General features: G+C 54.3%; 1 protein-coding gene and 1 non-coding gene across 2 annotated transcripts in view; one reads left to right on the forward strand and one right to left on the reverse strand.

Annotated features, from left to right (window-relative positions):
* Nucleotides 1–19687, forward strand: part of MPPED1 (metallophosphoesterase domain containing 1) — an 83753-nt gene that overhangs the window by 43285 nt on the left and 20781 nt on the right. Inside the window, exon 4 of the mRNA XM_018048878.1 lies at nt 8735–8960. Within this exon, the coding sequence (XP_017904367.1) occupies nt 8735–8960 (226 nt within the window). The remainder of the gene's footprint in view (nt 1–8734; nt 8961–19687) is intronic.
* On the reverse strand, nt 17280–17351 carry TRNAC-GCA. The gene has a single exon. It is a non-coding gene; the product is annotated as a tRNA-Cys (tRNA).

The raw sequence follows: 19687 nt of genomic DNA on the forward strand, positions 1-19687 counted from the left end.
GTGAGGAGTGCCTGGCCTCCGATGCCTTCGTTTAATTTCATTGCAGTTTTATTTATTACCCTATTGTTGCTCAGTTGCATTAGTTAGACTCTTTGCAACCCCCTGGACTGTGGCCCTCCAGACTCCTCTGTCCATGGGATTCTCCACACAAGAGTACTGGAGTGGGTTGCCGTTTCCTTCTCCAGGGGATCTTCCCGACCCAGGGTCAAGCCAGTGTCTCCTGCGTCTCCTGCCTTGGCAGGCAGACTCTTCACCGCTGTGCCACCTGCTAGGGTAATGCATGTGCGCAGTGAGTTATAACAGCCACGAGGCTTATGGTAAAGCCAACAGCCTTCTCCCTAGTGATTTCTGTCCCCTGCGCATATTGGGTAGCTGCTGCTTTATTACCACGATGTCTCTAAGTAACAACCTCATATTGCTGCTTTTTATTTTTCAATTGTAGAGATTCCTTTTTAATGTCTTACAGTGAACACTTAAGAGACTTAGTCTCTCTATCCGTATATACACATCTCTGATCCTTTTCTACAATCCCATCACAGTTTTTGGGTAAATATTCACTGTGTAACCTATTGTTTTTCGTAAAGTAATTAATTGGTTGGTTTGTTTACTTTTTTCCCCGTGTACCCATCGTGGTTCATCCCTGTCTCCTGCAGGGTTTTAAATGCCTCTCAGCAGTGTGGTGAGCTGGGCTGGACCATCTGTTGGCTCATTTTTCTTGTACTTCCTAAGCGTCTGACCCCTGCCCCAGTTTGGATTAGCTGCCCAGGCCTCTGCACCCTCACCATCCTGGGATCGCCCTTCACCATTTCCGTTTGCCTTCCTTCTGTCTTGGAGCCCCTGGTCCTGAGGTCCCGTGACTTCGTTTTTCTTAGTTTATTCCCTCATTCTGGTGGAGCATACACTTCAGTAGCTTTCTGAGAAAGAATGCGCTAGAGATAAATGTCTGGCCAAATGGTATGTTAGGAAAAGTATTTTGTCCTCCATCGTAATTGGTAGTTTGGGTGTAGAATTATAGGTAACAGATCATTTTCCCTCAGAATGTGGAAGGCGTTGCTCCATTTTCTTTGTTTCCTTTGTCACTATTGAGTATCTCATCCTTTGTATATGACCTGTTTTGTTTCTAGACAGTGTGTCTCAGATGTGAGTGGTTTTTATTCATTATTGTGGTAACCCTTTAAATGGAGCAAAGATTGTCTTTAATCCTGTGGATTATTTTTCCAAAGTTTCCCACCCCTCTTTTTTTCTTCCTGACTTCTTTTTCATAGTATTCACATGTGGAATCTCTGCTTTTGATTCTCTGATTTCTGTCTCACTTCATTGTTATTTTGTTTCAAGCTCAGGGAGATTTCCTCAACCACCTCTTCTACTCTTTAACCAAAACTAAAATATTCTGCCACATTTTAGTTTCTTTTGTTAAGAGTTCCCTCCTAGAATTTCATGGATGCAATGTCTTCTATCATCTCACCAATGGTGATAACTATATATATATGTTTTTTTTCCCCTGCATCAACCCCGTTTTCTCCAATTTCCTTTCTTCTTATTTGCGCCTCTGCCCATTTTCAGCTTGGAGGCTTTTCTGTGAGGTCTGATGACCCTATGTGTTGTGTTTAAGAACGAGACACTTGAAAGCTGTTTTTTTTTTTTTTTAATATTTATTTATTTGGCTGTGCCAGATCTCAATAGCAGGATCTTTGGTCTTCGATCGGCATGTGGGATCTTTAGTTGCAGCATGTGGGATCTTAGTTCCCTGACCAGGGATCGAACCCAGGCACCCTGCATTGGGAGCATGGAGTCTTAGCCACGGGACCACCAGGGAAGTCCCAGAGCTGTTGATAAGCTGTGTGTATACTTGTGTGTATATGTGGAGGGGGAATGTACCACCATAGCCCTGGCCGTCTCTTTGGGGAGTGCCTGATGTTGCTATCTGTAGGTTTTCCTTCTGGATGTGTCTTTCTCCCCAGAGATGAGTTCCCCGGTTTGCAAGGCTGGCTTCCAGAGTTTGAGAGCGTGTCGGGGAAGGGCCCTGGGGCCTCCAAGGTCACCATATTCATTCTTGTCCTTCATCTTCCTGCTGTTCAGGCTCTGGCCTCACTGCCCATCCCCCCTCAGGCCAGTGGTCTCTAAGTGGGGCTGTGGAGCCATTGTTTTCCCTTGAGAGTAAATGCCCTCTTTTCTGCAGAGATTAGGGGGTGAAGGGCATGGTGACAGTCTGATGGGGGGTTCTGGGCCTGCCTGCTCCCGGATGTTCTAGGTCAGGCTCTGCACCTGAGCCCGGGTCCCCAGGCCTCCTGAGGCTCTGGCCTTAGCTCGTCCTGCTTCTTGTGGGAGAGTCACACCCTTTTATTCCTTTACCATTGACGTCACAGGATGTCAGCAACAAGCAGGCAACGTGGGTGTTCAGGACACCCGCCCTGTGTGAGCCCTTCTGTTTGACTCTGTCAGCGCCTGCCTTGGGAACCCCCATCCCAGCATCACCTGGAAGGTCTTAGGAAGCTGAAAAGAGGTCAGAACCTCCATGTTCCCTCCTTGTGGGACTGATGGGGAAACTGAGGCCTGAGCAGAGGAGGCCTCACCTGGGTCCGGGGAGGTGGTATCAGAGGTGAGGCTAAGCCCAGGCCTCCCAGCCTCCAGCCCAGGCTCTTCCCGGAGCCCCTGGGTACCAGCTCTGCACCCGGGCCTCGTGCCCCACTGATGTCTGTTGAGGGAGTGAAAGACATGACATTTGGGGTCTGCCGTACAATGTGCTGGTCAACATCTTAGTGATGGCCCTTCAAGAACATTCCGTGGTGGGTTGCCTGGGGGACCTTTGGTGACTCAGTGACCTCACCATCCACCCCTCATCCTTGGTCCTGCGTGGGATTCAGGAAACGTGTATGAGCACCTCCCCGAGTAGCCAGCCCTGTGCTAGGTGCAGAGAGGAAGCAGGTGGGTTCCAGTGTCAGGACGTCCGGCTGATGGGGGAAGCGGATAAAGCAGCTGACAGCGAGAGTGCAGGCTGGGCAGGGCTGGGTGAAAGAGGGTGATCATGGAAGGCAGCCTGGAGGAAGTGGCACTTGGGCCCACTGGTGACGGGTGAGTTAAATTGGAGTTGGCTCAGGAAGAAGGCAAGAAGGGAGTCCTAGGTGGGTGGAACAGCGTGAGCAAGTGTCCGGAAGCCTTAGGAGCTCAGAGGTGCGTGGTGTGTCGTGCTGCCGGAAGGTGAGGTCGTGGCACCGACGGGGCCTGGCCTGGAGGGGGCGCCATAGCCTTGAGTTCTGCATGCCTGCTACATACAGGGTCGCCAGCTCGGCGCAGGGTGAAGGTCTCAAGGGGCCTTTCTTGAGGTGTTTGGTGGGCGGGTGTGTGTTCTGGCAAGCCGTGACTTCTGGGGAAGTTTCCACAAAATCTTGCTGGCTACAGGAGGCCTGATTTTGGGGAGAAAGAACACAGAAGCCTTTCAACTGTCCTTTTCAGCCTCAAGTCATACATGGTCTGCCGTAGCGATTGAAACGAGCATTTAAATAGGAGATGAGGACTGAGTGTTCCTGGTTTTAAAACATTTCCCAGGAAAAACAAATGTTTGAAAGTTAAACATTTTGGCTATTAGGAGGAAACAGAAGAAAAATTGCACTTGCCTTTTAAATATGGGCACTTGTGTTGGGTTACAAATCCAGAGCTTCCCACACAGGGCCCGAGCGGGCTGGCCTGCAGCTTGGCAGAGGGGCCACCTTCCCAGGACCGTCTGTCCCACAGTGGGGGTCTGAACACCCAGGGCTGGCCAGGCAGTCTGGATTCCGGTGCCACGCTGTGACCCCAGGCGAGTGACCTAACTTCCTTAGGTCTGTTTTCTCATCTCCGTCCTCCCAGCTCCCATCTCTGGATTTCCTGGTGAAAGAGCGGGAGTGAAAGCTTGAGCCGCGCAGTCGTGCCCGACTCTCTGCAACCCCATGGACTGTAGCCCGCCAGGCTCCTCTGTCCATGGAGATGTCCAGGCACGAATACAGAGTGGGTAGCCATTCCCTTCTCCAGGAAATCTTCCCGACCCAGGGAGTGAACCTGGGTCTCCCGTGTTGCAAGCAAAGTTTTTATTCTCTGAGCCGCCAGGGAAGCCCCGAGAATACTGGATTTCCTGGTAGAGCATGGCATTTCATTCTCCTTCCAGCCCTAAATACAATGATGACAGCTGCCATCCAGGCTGTATAAATCCTGCCTTTGAGTATTCTGAATTCTGACTTGGCATCTTGGAGGCTGGCTGAACCCGGCGGGACTAGCCCTCCAGAGTTAACTCATTGCTGAGAAGAGTAAGGACTCGGTTCTGAGCACACCCTTCAGAAGCGAACCAGCGATCCAGAGTTCTCCACCCCCACCCCACCCCCAGTCCCCAGCCACACCCTCTCCAAGGTTCTTGTATGCTGTCCTGGTCACCCCAGGGCTGGGAGCAGACATCCAGGATCAGCCCTTTCCCCCAGAGCCCACCCGCCTTATTCACTAGCTCATCCTCCACTCCTTTGCCCTGTTTTTAGGGATCTGTGAGTATAAACTTCTTCCACAGGACAGTCATTTCCAAGTCTGCGAGTCTTACCACCCCTGATTAAAACAACCCCCTGTTTAAGTGCAATACAGGGGCTTTACATGTCTTCCCTGGTTTGATTTTTCTAAGATCTCTGTGAGGAGCCCTGAGCATTCCACCTTTATGGGTGAGGATGCTGGGGCTCAGAGAAATGATGGTTTGCCCTCCAGGCCAGATAGCCAGGAGGCGGAGGTGGGGTCCAGCTTTGCTTTCTAAGGTACCTAGAAGCATTGAGTGTGAATTGCGGATCACAGTGCCTGGCATGGGGCAGCACAAACCAGCGTCTGTGGGGAGCACAGCCTCTGCGGTGTGCTGCGTCGCTCAGCCCTGCCCTTGTCCCAGGCTCCCGTCTTCAGCCTCCCCTGCCCGCTTGTGCTGCACTCAGAATTCCCTTCCTGCATCGTCGGCCCCTGTCCTCCAAGCGGGCACGGCAGTGGCATGCGGGAACCCAAGCCATGTGCAGCCCCCACGGTGGCTCGAGGCTGGCTCCGCATTCCAGAGTTACTCTAGACTGCGTGCCATCCCAAGAAGTCTGCCCACGTGACTCTCCCAGACATCAGCAAGTGTTTAAACACAGAACTGTCAAAGATGCACTAAAAATGCAATCAGAGATCGTTAACGCTGTCTCTTTATTCCAGTCCCCTCTGCTGTTTTCTGCGAGCCGGGGATGGGCGGGCGGGGGGAGCCGCTGCATTCAGAGACACTAAAACTCCGCCGGGCTCCATACGCTGCTCCGGGAACAGTGTAGATTATGGAGAAGCTTGCACGTATCTTGTTGAATTTAACAGATTATGCAGTTGGAAGGCAGCATTTTCTGTTAAATGGGATGGGAAAGTGTTAGCGAGAAAGAATTGTAACCTTTTGGAGGAAGATTAATCTTGGAAGCGCAAGTAGTGGATTTTGTTGGCATCCCTCCCTGTGCCCTGAACCCCGCGCACACTCGATGCTGTGTGCATTCCACGTGTGGGTGCGTGTCTATTTGGACATAGATGGCCAGTGAAAAGTTAAAACAATATGCTCATCTTCCAGTGCTCTGCTGATGTATACTTGATGGGTCTTTTTTACTACCCGCAAACCCATGGCCAGCAAACGCCAAGATCTCAAGTGAGCTGGCTGAGAAGAAAGGAATCGTTTTGGAAAGATGAGCTGAATGTTACCACGCAGAATACAACTGCGTAACAATGCGCACCAGCTCTGAAAAGCCAGGAGGAGGGCTGGTTTCCCTAAGGACTTGCTGCTTCTCCCAGACCTGAGGCTGGGAGACCACCCGCTGGCCCACCCAGCGAGGCCCACCAGGCCCAGGAGCTGAGCAGACCCTCAGGACCCCTTGCCACTCTTCCTGAATGTCCTGTCTTTCGAGTCCCCACCTCAGCCTGTGTGTCCTCCTGGAGGCTGGCTGGTGTGACCACTGTTCTGTGTGCCCGAAAAATAAGCCACACTAGGACAGTTGGAGGAAAAATTTGGAGGAAAGGGAGGGATCCAGCTAGAGAGAGATCGGTTGGTATAAAGGAGACAGACTATCTCAAGATGGGTGGATTGATTTATAAACGCCTCCATCTGTCCATAATCCATTCATCTTTGTCCACCCATCCACTCACTCACCCACCTACCCATCACCCGTCCACCCAGTGATCTGTCTCGCCCTGAGAAGCAGTGTGACATGATGGTGCTGATTCAGGGTGAGTCTGATGAGGCCGAGCTACAAAGACTAAATGCCCAGAACCCTCTGTGCTTGTGCACCACTTTATTATTGATTTGTGTAACCTTTCTGAGCCTCTGTTTTCCCAGTTGTAAAATGAGGATAGTAGCTTAAGTGTCTTTGAAGGTTAAATAGCTGGTGAGTTGCCAAGTCCAAGTTGCCACAGTCAGACAGATGTGCTTGGGGCTGGACCTCCAGCTCAGGAGGAGGTGGTCCTGAGAGGTCTCTGTGTTCACACACGCATGAGCCGCCTGCCTCCAGGCTGCACGGCACCCACGTTTTGGAGAGACCAGACGGTATTTGAGGGTGTCACGACAGCTTGTTGGGGCTCCTGCCCCTGCCTGGCTTTGTGTACAGGAACTCGTCCTCCCCTGGGAGGGAAGAAGCCTCAGTCACCTCCTCTGATCCGAGGTTGGAGGAGCAGGAGAGAGCTGAGCGTCTCTTGCCCACTCCCCAGGCCCTGGTAGTTGGGAGCTGCGGAAATAAATGAAACTGTACGGTTGGAGTAATTTGCTAATTTGCTTAAGCAACACCCCCAGTCAGAGACATGACATAAATACATTAGTGCGGGGAGGCACTTGGGGTGGGATGGATGAGTGATGTGAAGTAGAAACGCAGAGAAACAGCGCTGGAAGGCAGTCGTGATGGCCACTGCTCCAGCTGTGACTGCAGTGCGGCGAGGAGCTGGCCTGATGGCCTTGAAAGAATCTGAGCTGCTGACCCGGAGGTGTGGGGTCAGCTGGACTAGCACCTAGCATCACTTGCCCCGCTCACCTGCTGTGGGACCTCAGGCCCCTGACGTGGGAACCTAGTTCCCCAGTTATGAGACCAGAGGTTGCCGAACCTGCCTTGGGAGCACCCAGCCTGTTACCAAGGGTGGCTGGCCCGACAGCGAGGTCCAGGAAGTGGCGGGTTTCTCTCTGTGATGCCCTCAGGCCCTCTCCCCTCCCCACTGGCAGCCCAAGCATCACTGGAGGTTGGGGGGCAGGGTCTCTGCACTGTGTCATCTGGGGTCCTGGTGGGGCCTTTGCTTTCCCGATTTCTGCTGGGACCTGCTTGGGCTGGAGGTGGGTGAAGCCCACATATTTCCTGTCTGCCCCTGAAGCTCTCCTGTGAGGGAAACAAGCAGACTGCTCAGCACCCCTGGGCCAGGCTGGGATGACAGATAGGAGGGTGGGTAAGGTGGGAGGCAGAGGGGCCTTGCAGAGCTCAGCACCGTGGTCTGGTTGGCAGCCGAGGGGCAGGGGCCAGGTCTGTCCCCTTCTTGTCTCCAGGACTGTGGCCCGGGCCATAAACCCCAGTGCCTTAAAATGAGTGCAGTGGGCATGGGTGTCAGTGGTAGAGACAGGTTGGGACTGTGCCAAACTGACCTCTGCTTCTTGCCTGAAGGAGGTATAGGTACCTAGCACTTGCCTGGGCCAAGATTGTGAGATTTAAAATGGATCGATTTATAGAAAACAGAAAGAATGACATTTTACTGGGAGTTTCTCTAATTTTTAACGTGGGAAACAAATTGAAATTTTAAAAAGATGAGAAAGTTTTTTTTTGCCAAACAGTATGTCAGTGGGCAGGGCTGGCCTGTGGGCTTCTAGTTGGCAAACTCTAGCCCAGGGAGGCCGACTCCTTTCTGAACCTCAGAAGCCTTTTTGCGTTTCCATTCATTGGTTTGCCTGATCCCAGGACAGTCTTGTGAGGTAGACATGTTTCTTCCCATGTCACAGGTGAGGAAACAGAGGCCCGTTAAACAGAGGAGGTTAAGTCAGTCGTATGGCTCGTTAGCGTCTGAGCCCCAGCTGTCAGTGCTTAGAGCCCCCATGCCTGTCACTGGACAACCTCCCTGAGTTGACAAACACCAGAGAAGAGAGAATGCTACTTTTCTCCAACCTGTAAAGAAGTCTGGGGACTTCCCTAGCAGTCCAGTGGTTAAGACTCTGCCTTCCGGTTCAACCCCTGGTCCGGGAACTAAGATCCCACAGGCTGTGCAGTTTGGCCCCAAAAAAGAGATGTCTATTTTTTGGTGGGGGGAGTGGGGTCACTGATGAGGCAGTGATGAACAGACCAAGGGTCAGGAGAACCACCCACTGTGTAGCCCCCAGGTGAAGGGACCTGAGACGGGGAGGTGGGGACCCGGGAGCAGGGTCTCCTTCCCGGGCGGAATTGGCCCGGACTGAAGAACCGGAGGCGGCGAAGTCCTGAGAATGAGGCGGGGGCCTTGCAGCTCAGAGGCCCAGCAGGAAGCTGCCCAGCCCCCTCCTGCTGGTCTGGGGGCTTCAGTCGGCCACCCAGCAGAAACGGGGGCAGGGAGACCTCAGGGTTGTTGGTCAGAGGGCACCTGTCTGGAGGAAGGGTCACCTCTGCTAGGGCTCCCAGGGGCTCTTGCCTGCCCCCCTTCCCGCAACTGCCCTGTGGCCTCCGGAGGCCAACAGCGGTGCCCCGTGTGTGTGTGTGTGTCTGTGTCTGTGTGTGTGTCTGTGTCGGCCCTGCAGGCAGCCTGCCCTATGAGTACAAGATCGTGATCGCCGGCAACCACGAGCTGACCTTCGACCAGGAGTTCATGGCCGACCTCATCAAGCAGGACTTCTACTACTTCCCGTCCGTGTCGAAGCTGAAGCCTGAGAACTACGAGAACGTGCAGTCGCTGCTGACCAACTGCATCTACCTGCAGGACTCGGAGGTCGCTGTGCGGGGCTTCCGGGTCTACGGCTCCCCGTGGTGAGTGTGCGGCTGCTGCCCTGACCGCTGGCGACGGCGGAGCTGTGCGAGGGAGGGGGGGCCAGTGGAGCTGAGGCTGAGCGCTCAGAGGCAGGTGGGGCTGGTGGGGGGCACAGTGGAGCTGAGGCCGAGCGCTCAGAGGCAGGTGGGGCTGGTGCGGGGGACAGTGGAGCTGAGGCCGAGCGCTCAGAGGCAGGTGGGGCTGGTGGGGGGGACAGTGAAGCTGAGGCCGAGTGCTCAGAGGCAGGTGGGGCTGGGAGAAACCACGCAGAGACTTGGGGCCAGCTGTCCCCTGACACTGCATGACCCTGGGCAGGTCACTGCCAGTCTCTGAGCCTTGGTTTCCCCATATCTGACAGATAATTAGATATGTTATACTGGCTCACATTTAGACAGGTACCATTATTATCCTCATTTTCCTGGAGAGGAAACTGGGGCACAGAGAGGATGAGGGTCTTGCTGAAGGTCACACAGCTAGGAATGGGCAGAGCTGAGATTAAACCTAGGCAGGTGGTTCCAGAATCCCTGCTTTTAACCATCATCCTATACTCCAGGAATCTCCCTATTGTCTGTCCCTCTGACACACGGAAGATGCTTGGGTGGAGGTGATGACCGATTAGCCAGACTGAGACGAGGCAGTCAGAATTTCCATGGAGGGGCAAAGGCCTGGTTTACTGTACTGGGGACAGCAGTTGTTTAAACCACCAGCATGCATCAAGACTTTGTTCCCTGTTGGAGACATGGAGCAATCAGGCCTTATCCCTAGGCTCACCTGGCTGAGTGGGCATCAGGGGGAGAACACGTCATTACTGGTCTCTGTGATGGTCAGTGTGTCCACAGTAACTTGAGGGATGGCGATGGTGGTCATGATGGTGTTGATGATAGTGATGATGGTGGTGATGGTGAAGGTGATGATGGTGGTGATGATGATGGTAATGGTGATGATGGTGATGATGGTGGTGGTGGTGGTGGTGGTGATGGTGCTGATGGTGGTGCTGATGGTGGTGGTGGTGGTGGTGATGGTGATGATGGTGATGATGGTGATGGTGCTGATGGTGATGATGGTGGTGATGGTGCTGATGGTGATGATGGTGGTGGTGATGGTGGTGGTGATGGTGATGGTGCTGATGGTGGTGCTGATGGTGGTGGTGCTGATGGTGGTGCTGATGGTGGTGGTGGTGGTGATGATGGTGGTATGGTGGTGATGATGATGGTGGTGGTGATGGTGGTGGTGATGGTGGTGGTGGTGATGGTGGTGGTGGTGGTGATGATGGTGATGATGGTGGTAGTGATGGTGGTGATGATGGTGGTGGTGGTGATGGTGGTGGTGATGATGGTGGTGGTGATGGTGGTGGTGGTGGTGATGGTGATGGTGTGGTGGTGATGATGGTGGTGGTGGTGGTGATGATGGTGATGATGGTGGTAGTGATGGTGGTGATGATTGTGGTGATGATGATGGTGGTAGTGATGGTGGTGGTGATGATGGTGGTGATGATGATGGTGGTAGTGATGGTGGTGGTGGTGGTGATGATGATGGTGGTGATGGTGGTGGTGGTGGTGATGATGATGGTGGTGATGGTGGTGATAGTGGTGGTGGTGGTGGTGGTGGTGATGGTGGTGGCAATGATGGTGATGGTGGTGGTGATGGTGGTGGTGATGATGGTGGTGATGATGATGGTGGTAGTGATGGTGGTGATGATGGTGGTGGTGATGATGGTGGTGGTGAAGGTGATGGTGATGATGGTGGTGGTGATGGTGGTGATAATGGTGGTGGTGGTGGTGGTGGTGATGGTGGTGGCAATGATGGTGATGGTGGTGGTGATGGTGGTGGTGGTGATGATGGTGATGGTGGTGGTGGTGAAGGTGATGGTGGTGGTGGTGGTGGCGATGATGGTGATGATGGTGGTGGTGGTGGTGATGGTGGTGGTGGTGATGGTGGTGGTGAAGGTGATGGTGATGATGGTGGTGGTGATGGTGGTGATGATGGTGGTGGTGATGGTTGTGATGGTGGTGCTGGTGAAGGTGATTGTGATGGTCCTGGTGATGGTGATGGTGGTGATGGTGGTACTGGTGAAGTTGATGGTGATGATGATGATGGTGGTGGTGATAGTGGTTATGGTGATGGTGCTGGTGATGATGGTGATGGTGGTGGTGGTGGTGGTGATGGTGCTGGTGATAATGGAGGTGGTCGTGGTAATGGTGATGATGGTGATAATGGTGGTGGTGATGGTGGTGGTGGTGATGGTGGTGATGGTGGTGCTGGTGAGGGTGATGGTGATGGTCCTGGTGATGGTGATGGTGGTGATGGTGATGGTGATAATGGTGGTGATGATGAAGGTGATGGTGGTGATGATGATGGTGTTAAGATTATGATAATGATGATTATGACAAGAAATCATCCCTGAGCGATTACAGTAAGCTGGGCCCTGGGCTTAGGTTGTCATAAGAACTGTCTCTAATACTTGACCCCTGTAAAGACTCCTTTATTGTCCCTGTTCTACAGGTGGACAGACGACTGGCCCTTAGAGGCCCAGCTGGCAGTGGCTACAAGATGCCAAGTACTGGCAGGGGGAGGAGGATACACAGGAAGGAGAGACCTCAGGAGCTTGAAAGAGTGGCTTGATCATGGAAGGGGCCCTGGAGGGGATGGGGTGACCAGAGCCACATGGGAGGAGAGGGGCATTCCCAGTCGTGGAGGGTGATGGGGCCTGAGTCTGTGCCGTCAGCCAGAGCAGTGCACTTAGGGAGCTGATGGGGCCATCCGGGGGACACAGGGTCTGTCCGGGTGCAGAGACTTCAGCTAGAGCAGCTACAAGCTGAGAGTAGCCAGGAAGCCTGGGCTGCCCCCGCTGATGCGGCAGGTGACCCCTGCTGCCTGGATGCCGCGGGCAGGTTTAGGACATGGTCCCACCCTGCCAAGGCTCCCTCAAGGGGCAGGGGTGAGATGCCGGGCTGTCCTTGAGCCCCTGGAGGTGCCTGCGGTCACCTCCCCAGTCCTCGTCATGTACAGGGTCCCCACAAACCCTCCTGCGAGCCCGTGGGATCCCAGACAGGGTCTGGTGTGGCAATCAGGTGGGATGAGCTCGGGGCCGAGGCTGGGAGAGGAGGTGGCCGAGTCAGGCCATGAGAGCTCAGACCAGGAGTGGAGGTGTGTTTAGGGTAAAAAGCAGAAGGAGGTGGTTGTTGGAGGAGGAAGCAGGGTGAGCGGAGGCCTGGAGGTGATGGGAGGACCGGAGCGTGAGGTGCAGGTGCGGAGGCCAGGAGATGAGGGTCAAGGGTCTGGAGGGTCAGGTGTCAGACCAGGGACTCTGGGCTGGATCTCTTTGCCTAGTGGTCTCCCACAGCCTTTCTCCCCTGCACACCCACACACCCAAACACAGACACACAACTTTTTTTTTTTTTTTTAACTTGTATTCCTTAGAAGTTAACAGCATGGCTTTGGGACCAAACTGCCTGGGCTCAACTCTTGGCCTCACTTCCTATGGGCTGTGTGACCCTGGGCGAGTTGCTTAACCTCTCCTTGCCTCCGTTGCCTCTGCAAAATGGGAATAACAGGCACGTCCCGTGGAGAGTGGTTGTAAAGCTGTCAGGAGGGTTCAGCTGAGCCGAGTGGCTGCACCAAACTTTCCATGAACAGAGACATCATTCTTGTTCTTTGCTGTGTGGAGCCACCCCCCCTCCCCCTGCCCAGAGCCCAGCATGTGGGATGGAGCACGGCAGGGCCGGGGGGCAGCAGGCGTCACTCAGCATCCTTCCCGTCCCACCCAGAGCAGCTCGATGCAGCCCCACAGCTGGGCTCCAAAGAACCCCTTTGACAGGCAGCTCCCCAGGCTCCTGGCCAGGCTGCCAGGCCAGCCCTGTGGCCCCTCTGCCAGCTCCAGGCCACATGCTAGAGCTGCTGAGGCCTGGATGAGGCTGCTGTTGGCCTTGCTGGGGTCCAGCTGCAGCGTACTCCAGCTGCCCCTGGTCTCTGCTTTGCCTTTTGTGGCCCCAGAACCAGCAGTTTTGGACCCTTTAGTTGCAGGTCCCCCAGAGCCTGAAAGGGGTGAGCATCTTTTCCTTGACCTTTATCCTTCCTCCTAGATGGGTGCGCACCTCTACCCCACGCCTTGGCGGGCCCAGCCCCAGGCTGTGGGAGTGGGAGGGGCTGCAGAACAGAGAAGGGACCTCGCGTGGGGCTTGGTGAGATCCAGGAGGGCTCCCTGTGGGAGGGGGTATTTGAAGGAGGCATGGCGTTTCCGTGATGACATTGCCGACTCAATGGACATGAGTTTGAGTAAACTCTGGGAGTTGGTGATGGACAGGGAGGCCTGGCATGCTGCAGTCCACGGGGTCACAGAGAGTCAGACACGACTGAGCGACTGAACGGAACTGAATTGGTGTTTCCATAGGCGGAGGAGATGGGAAGGAACCACTGTTACGTGCTGGGCCCTTCAGACTCTTCTTGGGCTGCTGTTGGTTCACAGCCCTTGACACAGACGGAGGGCTAAAGGGCATCTCATCTGCATTCCAAGATGCAGGAGCTGGCATTCCATGTAGCAACCCCAGTTCCCTTGGGCCCCGTCTGGGGCTGGGAGCAGGCGAGATAGGGGCTCCTGTGCTGGGGAAGTTTCCCTGAGTTTCTCTGCGTGATCTAGTTGCTTGCACCTGCTTCTGGGGCATTGTGGAGTTAATCCTGACTTCCCTCTGCCGCCTTACCCCCCTGGGACCTGCGTGCCTGGGAAGGCGGGCCCCTGCCGCCAGGCCCACTGGCATCTCAGCTACCGTCGTGGTTGGGCAGTGGAGTGGTGAGGGAAGGGCTGTTCAAACTGTCGCACATCACCACTTCTTTGCTGTGTGACTCTGGGCAAGTACCTTAGCCTCTCTGGTCCCTCTGTCTGGGAAAATGATCCTAGCTCCCTTATAAGGAGGCTGTGAGGTCTGTGTGGGCCTGTCCAGATGGAGGCTATGCCCAGAGTGAGCCCTTGAAGGTTGGTTGTGTTTATTACTGCTGCGGTGGAGACCAGGACAGAGGGAGCTATGTTCCTGCTAGTACTTCAGCAGCCCCAGGGGAGGGCCAGGCTTGCAATCACCTCATTTAATGCAAGAGCGGGTAGAGGCCCAGGTGAGGATGTGGCTTGCCCAGGCCCCTGGTGGGTGGTTCTTCCTGACTTTCGGTCTGCTCCACGTTGGATGCCCATTTATGAAGACCTACTGTGCGCCAGGCGTGGAACAACATGCTCTTCATGTGTCCCTGGGTTCTCTGAACAGCCTTAGGATGCACCTCACACCTGCCTTATTGGCCCGTGAGGACACTGAGATCTGGGGATCAGAGTGATGTTCTCATGATCAGTTTATTCACCAATCAGGTGTTTGTCCTGGGGGTGTGCCATGAGCCAGGCACATGCAGCTCCTGCAGTCACGGGCTTTTCATGCTCACGAGAGGCACGTCAACCACCAACTCGCTGATTCAACAAAAGTCGCGAGGAGCTCTAGGAGCTGGGGTTGGGGAAGGCTCCCCACGGGAGAGCCATAGATACAGGCAGCTCTGGGGGCCCGGGAAGGGTGTGACAGGCAGAGGGAACAGCCCTGGCGAGGGCCAGACAGAGGGCCGTGGGCACACTGGGGCGGAGTGTGGCTTCCAGGGTCTCAGGGAGAGAGCAGACGCCAGAGGCTGGGCCGTCGGGTGGGCTGGCAGCTGCCGTGGTGGGTGGTGGCCTCCCCCTGGGCTCCCGGCGCTCTTTCTGCCTGTAGCCAGTGTCCTGAGCCCCTGGGGACCTGGCACGTTACATCCAAGGCCTGGAAGGGACACTCACGTTCTCGGGTGTGCTGAGCTGGGGCTCAGTCATGCTTGTACCGTGGGCCCAGACACACAGGGACATCCCCACTGTCCCGACTCTCACTCCTCGTCTGACCTCAGCACGTCACTTCTCTGTGAGCCTGTCTCCCTTCTGAGCGAGGGGGCCGTAGCGCCCTCTCTGTGCTGCCCCTGGGTGAAGCCACACGGTGGAAGAGCACTGACGGTTCCCCAGAGGGGATTCCTGGCCGAAGAACCTCGTGGCCCGGCTGCTGAATCTGCCTAATTCGAGGGCAGGTGGTCTGTGCGCCGCTCCCCCCACCCCCGCCGCCACCCAACTAACTGTCGAGCGAGAGGCAGGGTGAGCTCGCCCCCGGTGCCAGCCACCTGGGCATATGGCCGCTTGGAGGGGACAGACAGCAAAGCTGATGGTGATTATTATTAAATTCAGATGTTCTGGGTTTTCCTTTGCTTTTTCTTGTGCCCTTAACATATTGAGTACCACGTGGAAGACAGGCAACTTTAGCAGCATCATAACTCCAGCAGGCAGGGATCAGAGATCAGATAAACTGATAGCCCTGAGTAGCCTAATACTGATGGCATCTGGGGCGCGTGGGCAAAGCTGCCCCGGGCTGAGGGCCAGACCCAATCTGTGTCGTCCGAGGAGGCAGAGCAGGGACAAGAGGCAGGTTCTCATCAGTGTGGGAAATGTATCCCACAGGTGGGAGCCCAGAGGAGAGGCAGTGTGGCTTTGCTGAGTGGTGAGCTGCCTGCTACAAGGGGCATGCAAGCAGACATACACTGTGGGTGGGCCTGGTGTCCTCCCAACCTCTCCCCTTCCTAGAGGGCCTGAGGCTGATGATTCTCTGTAAGTGGACGGATGCACTGGCCAGCTCTTGGGGAGGTCCTTTTGGTGCTGGACTTGGGAGCTCAGGAGTGGGACCAGGCTGGCCTTGATATTGAGAACTCACTGAAGTCAGCCAGGAGGAGGAAGCAGACAGAAAACTCAGTTATCATGACTGGCCTTTCCTTTAAGTATGACCACCTAGAGATGCTCTGCTTGGGAGACCAGTGGGTCAGACTTGAGTGGTTCCACTTCTTGTCTGACACGCATTTGGAGGCCCACAGTGGCCATTGGGTGCCTGGCCCCCTGAAGTGGGGGGGGCCCAAGAATGGATCCAGCCTGGCTCTTCCCCCCATGACAGGGCACCATTAGCAACCCCACTTTGCAGGATGGTCAGAGGCAGAGAGAGAATAATTTTTTAATCTGAGTATGCCCTCTGCAATATTTTAAATGTCAAAAATGGAAGTGTTTTTGCTCAGTCATGTCTGACTCGTTGAGACTCCGTGGACTGTAGCCCACCTGGCTCCTCTGTCTGTGGGATTTCCCAGGCAAGGATACTGGAGTGGGTAGCCATGCCCTTCTCCAGGGGATCTCCCTGACCCAGGAAATGAGCCCTGGTCTCCTGCATTGCAGGCAGATTCTTTACCATCTGAACCACCAAAATGTACTTACACTAGAAAAAACTATATATTGTTTGCCTGAAATTCAAATTTAATGGGGAGATCGTCTGGCCACCCTAATCCTGAGATAGCTGGGTTCTGCTTGGTTTTTGAATGTTGTTAAGATGGGCTCCTATGTTGTGCTGTGCCTGCCTTTTTCACTCAATATTCTGTTTTTAAGATTCCTCCGTGTCATCGTGTGCAGTTGTGCTTGGGTCTTTTTTCATTGCTGTGTAGGATTTCATCGTATGAACATTTCCTGACCTATTTATCCATTCTACAAATAGGCCCATTATAAATGACATTACTATGAACATCCCACATGTATCTTAGTGCACAGAGAGATATACTCTTGAATGAGGATGCCCACACACACACACCTGGGAATGGGGTGGTCCGGAGATCCTCTGCACAGCTCTTCAGTGGGGGCCAAGAGGCAGCAGTCACTTGTCTCGCCCCTCTGCGAGCTTGTGCGACTTGTAAGTTGTGCCCATCTGGTGGCTGGGTTGGTATCATTATGGGGTCTTCACTTGCGTTCCCTTGATGACCTGTGAGGCTGAGAATCTTGGCCACTTAGCTTTCTTCTTTTGTGATGGGCTCAGGTCTTTTGCCCGTTTAAAAAAGTAATTGGGTTGTTTGCCCTTTTTGTATTTATCCATAGAGATTCTTTATTCGGCAGGCAAGCCCGTCATCATGTGTAATGTCTCAAGTGGCACTTCCTCCCCTACGACCCGCCTCTTCCCTCTCCTGGTGGCGCCTTCCGAGGACCGTGTGCGTTTAGTCACTTCAGTCATGTCCAACTCTCTGCGACGCCATGGACCATGGCCTGCCAGGCTCCTCTGCCCATGGGATTCTCCAGGCGAGAATACAGCAGTGGGCTGCCATGACCAGAAGGTCTTAATTTTGGTGCAAAGTGAAGTCGCTCAGTCGTGTCTGACTCTTTGCGACCCCATGGACTATAACCTACCAGGCTCCTCCATCCATAGAGTTTTCCAGGCAAGAGTACTGGAGTGGGTGGCCATTTCCTTCTCCAGCGGATCTTCCCAACCCAGGAATCGAACCCGGGTCTCCTGCATTGCAGGCAGACGCTTTACCATCTGAGCCACCTGGGAAGCAGTCTAAGCACTCACAGGTCTGTGTTTTTCTTTGTGGTTAGTGCTTTCGGTGTCCTATTTAAGAAAGTCCTCCCTTGAAGTCATGAATATGTTTCCACATTATCTGAGATCTTCACGGTTTTGCCTTTTCTGTTTAGGTATTAGCTCCACTGGCCGTGATTGCACTGACGGCGTGAGGTAGGGATCCCGTCTGGGGATTTTCCGCGTGGCCCGGCACGCATATGGAGTTCGTCCTTCCCGGCTGCTCCGTGTTGCCCTTCTCACCTGACACGCGGGGAGCTGTGTCTGGGCTGTCTCCTGCCCTTTCAGTCCACTTAGCTCCAGGACCACACTGTCTTAATTACCCTGGCAACCAATTTCTTTCAAGTCTCTTTTCCTGACCAGAATAGTCGAGGCTCCAGGAAAGCAGGGACCTGTCTTCCGGGCGGGGCGGGCGGGGCGGGCAGGGGTAGGTCATATCACCGCATCCCCCATCCAGCCCAGTGCGGGAGGGATGGTCTCCCTGGGAGCCACAGACTTGTGTGGCCACCCTCCTGGGGCACCGTGACTTTCTAGAAGTCATCTCTGGTCTCCTCAGATGTAGACTGGGCCCTGGGCACTGAGCCTTGGCCCAGAGCAGCTTAGAGGAAGGGAGCGGGAACCAAGCGCAGAAGAAGAGGAAGAGCTCAGCTGTTACAAAATCCTAAGTGTTAGAAAAAAAAAATTCCGTATACATACCGTATTCATTTATGGGTTTTGGATGCATTTTTTGTTCTCATTTAACTGAAATCGGCCTTGATTTTTTTTTTAAAGGAGTGAGAGAGGGGGTGAAGTTGGCACGCAGCTAGTCCATCTGGTCTAATTACTTCTGGTATTTTGAAAGAAGGCATCTAAACCTGCTGAGACAGGAAACTTTGAGAAGTGGCGGCCTGGCCGCTGCTGGGCGTCCAGGCTGGGATCCTGCTCGGTGACTCGGAGGCCTGGCTGCCGTGGGTAGCTGGGAGGCTGAGGGGCCGGCGCTCTGCAAACAGCCAGCATGCGCGGTGACCTCGGGTCAGATCTTGGCTTCTGTGAAATGACAGTGGGCACTCCCCTTGTGCAGGGGTGTTCTTAGGATTCAGGTCTTTTGCATAAGATGCTTGGCACACACTAGGCATTCAACACACGGTGGTCCCACCCACCCCCAGACCTTTCCAGCTACTGCTTTGACTGCCCAGAATGGGGGCTGGGAGAGGTTGTCTTCCTACAGCCTGTGTGGCCCTGGGCGAGGCTGGTGGTGGACCCCAGTCTGAGCTCCCCCTTCTTTGTGTGTACAGAGCAGGCCTGGTGCAGGGTGGGGTGGGCAGACAGGAACTCAGCTGCCAGGGAATTTAAAACCTGTGCCCCAGAGGTGCTGATGAGACAATAACATAGTTACTGTTTATACCACTGAGCTGACCAGAGGCTCTACACTTGTAGCTGCTCCAGCGGCTCAAACCTTCACCACCAGGAGGAGGTCTGACCCTTGTCCCCATTATATAGCTGAGAAGACTGAGGCCCACAAGGTGAAGTGACTGGCTGAAGGTCCCACAGTAACTGAGAGTCCCTCTGGGCCTGCCGAGAACTGAGGACAGAGAGGTTGCCAAAATAAAATGCTTTCTAAAAGACTTGATGAAATACATCTTTTAGAGAAAAAAAGATTAGAGGATGAAATTATGAGCTCCTAACTTTTCCCTTGCTTCTCAGCACCTCTTACGAGCATGTGGTCAAAGTCCTGGGAAGGCTGGGTGAGTGGGACAGGATCCTGGGTGGGGCGGGGCCCGAGGCAGCCCGCACTGCCCCTGCGGGCCAGAGGCTGGTAGGTGACCATAGTGAGGCCAGTGTGGACAGCTGCGCCCCTTGCTGGATTCTTGACCCTCGGTCCTCCTGGCTCGGAGTGAGGAGTGACTGGGTCTGGGACTCGACTCCAACCACCTATAACCCTTTGCTCTTTTGCTATTAAGAAAATGTTTTAAATCTTACAAAAAAAAAAAAAATACTGACTTTTCAGGCTCTGCAGTAATTCTCCAAGGTGTTTGGGGTGTTGTAGTTTGAGGTTGCCTGCTCTTGTTCTTGCTTCCCAGGTGGCTCAGCTGTTAACAATCCGCCTGCAATGCAGGAGATGTGGGCTCGATCCCTTGGGTCGGGAAGATCCCGTGGAGGAGGGCGTGGCAACCCTCTCCAGTATTCTTGACGGGAGAATCCCATGGACAGAGGAGCCTGGTGGGTTACAGTCCATGGGTCCGCAAAGAGTCCGACACGACTGGGCGTTTATGTTCTGCAAAGCTCTATCAGGGGATCCTGGGAAGCCTGAGTTGGGGGTACCCCACAGAGAG

Source organism: Capra hircus, chromosome 5, assembly GCF_001704415.2.
Source record: "Capra hircus breed San Clemente chromosome 5, ASM170441v1, whole genome shotgun sequence".
NCBI classification, from domain to species: Eukaryota; Metazoa; Chordata; class Mammalia; order Artiodactyla; family Bovidae; genus Capra; species Capra hircus.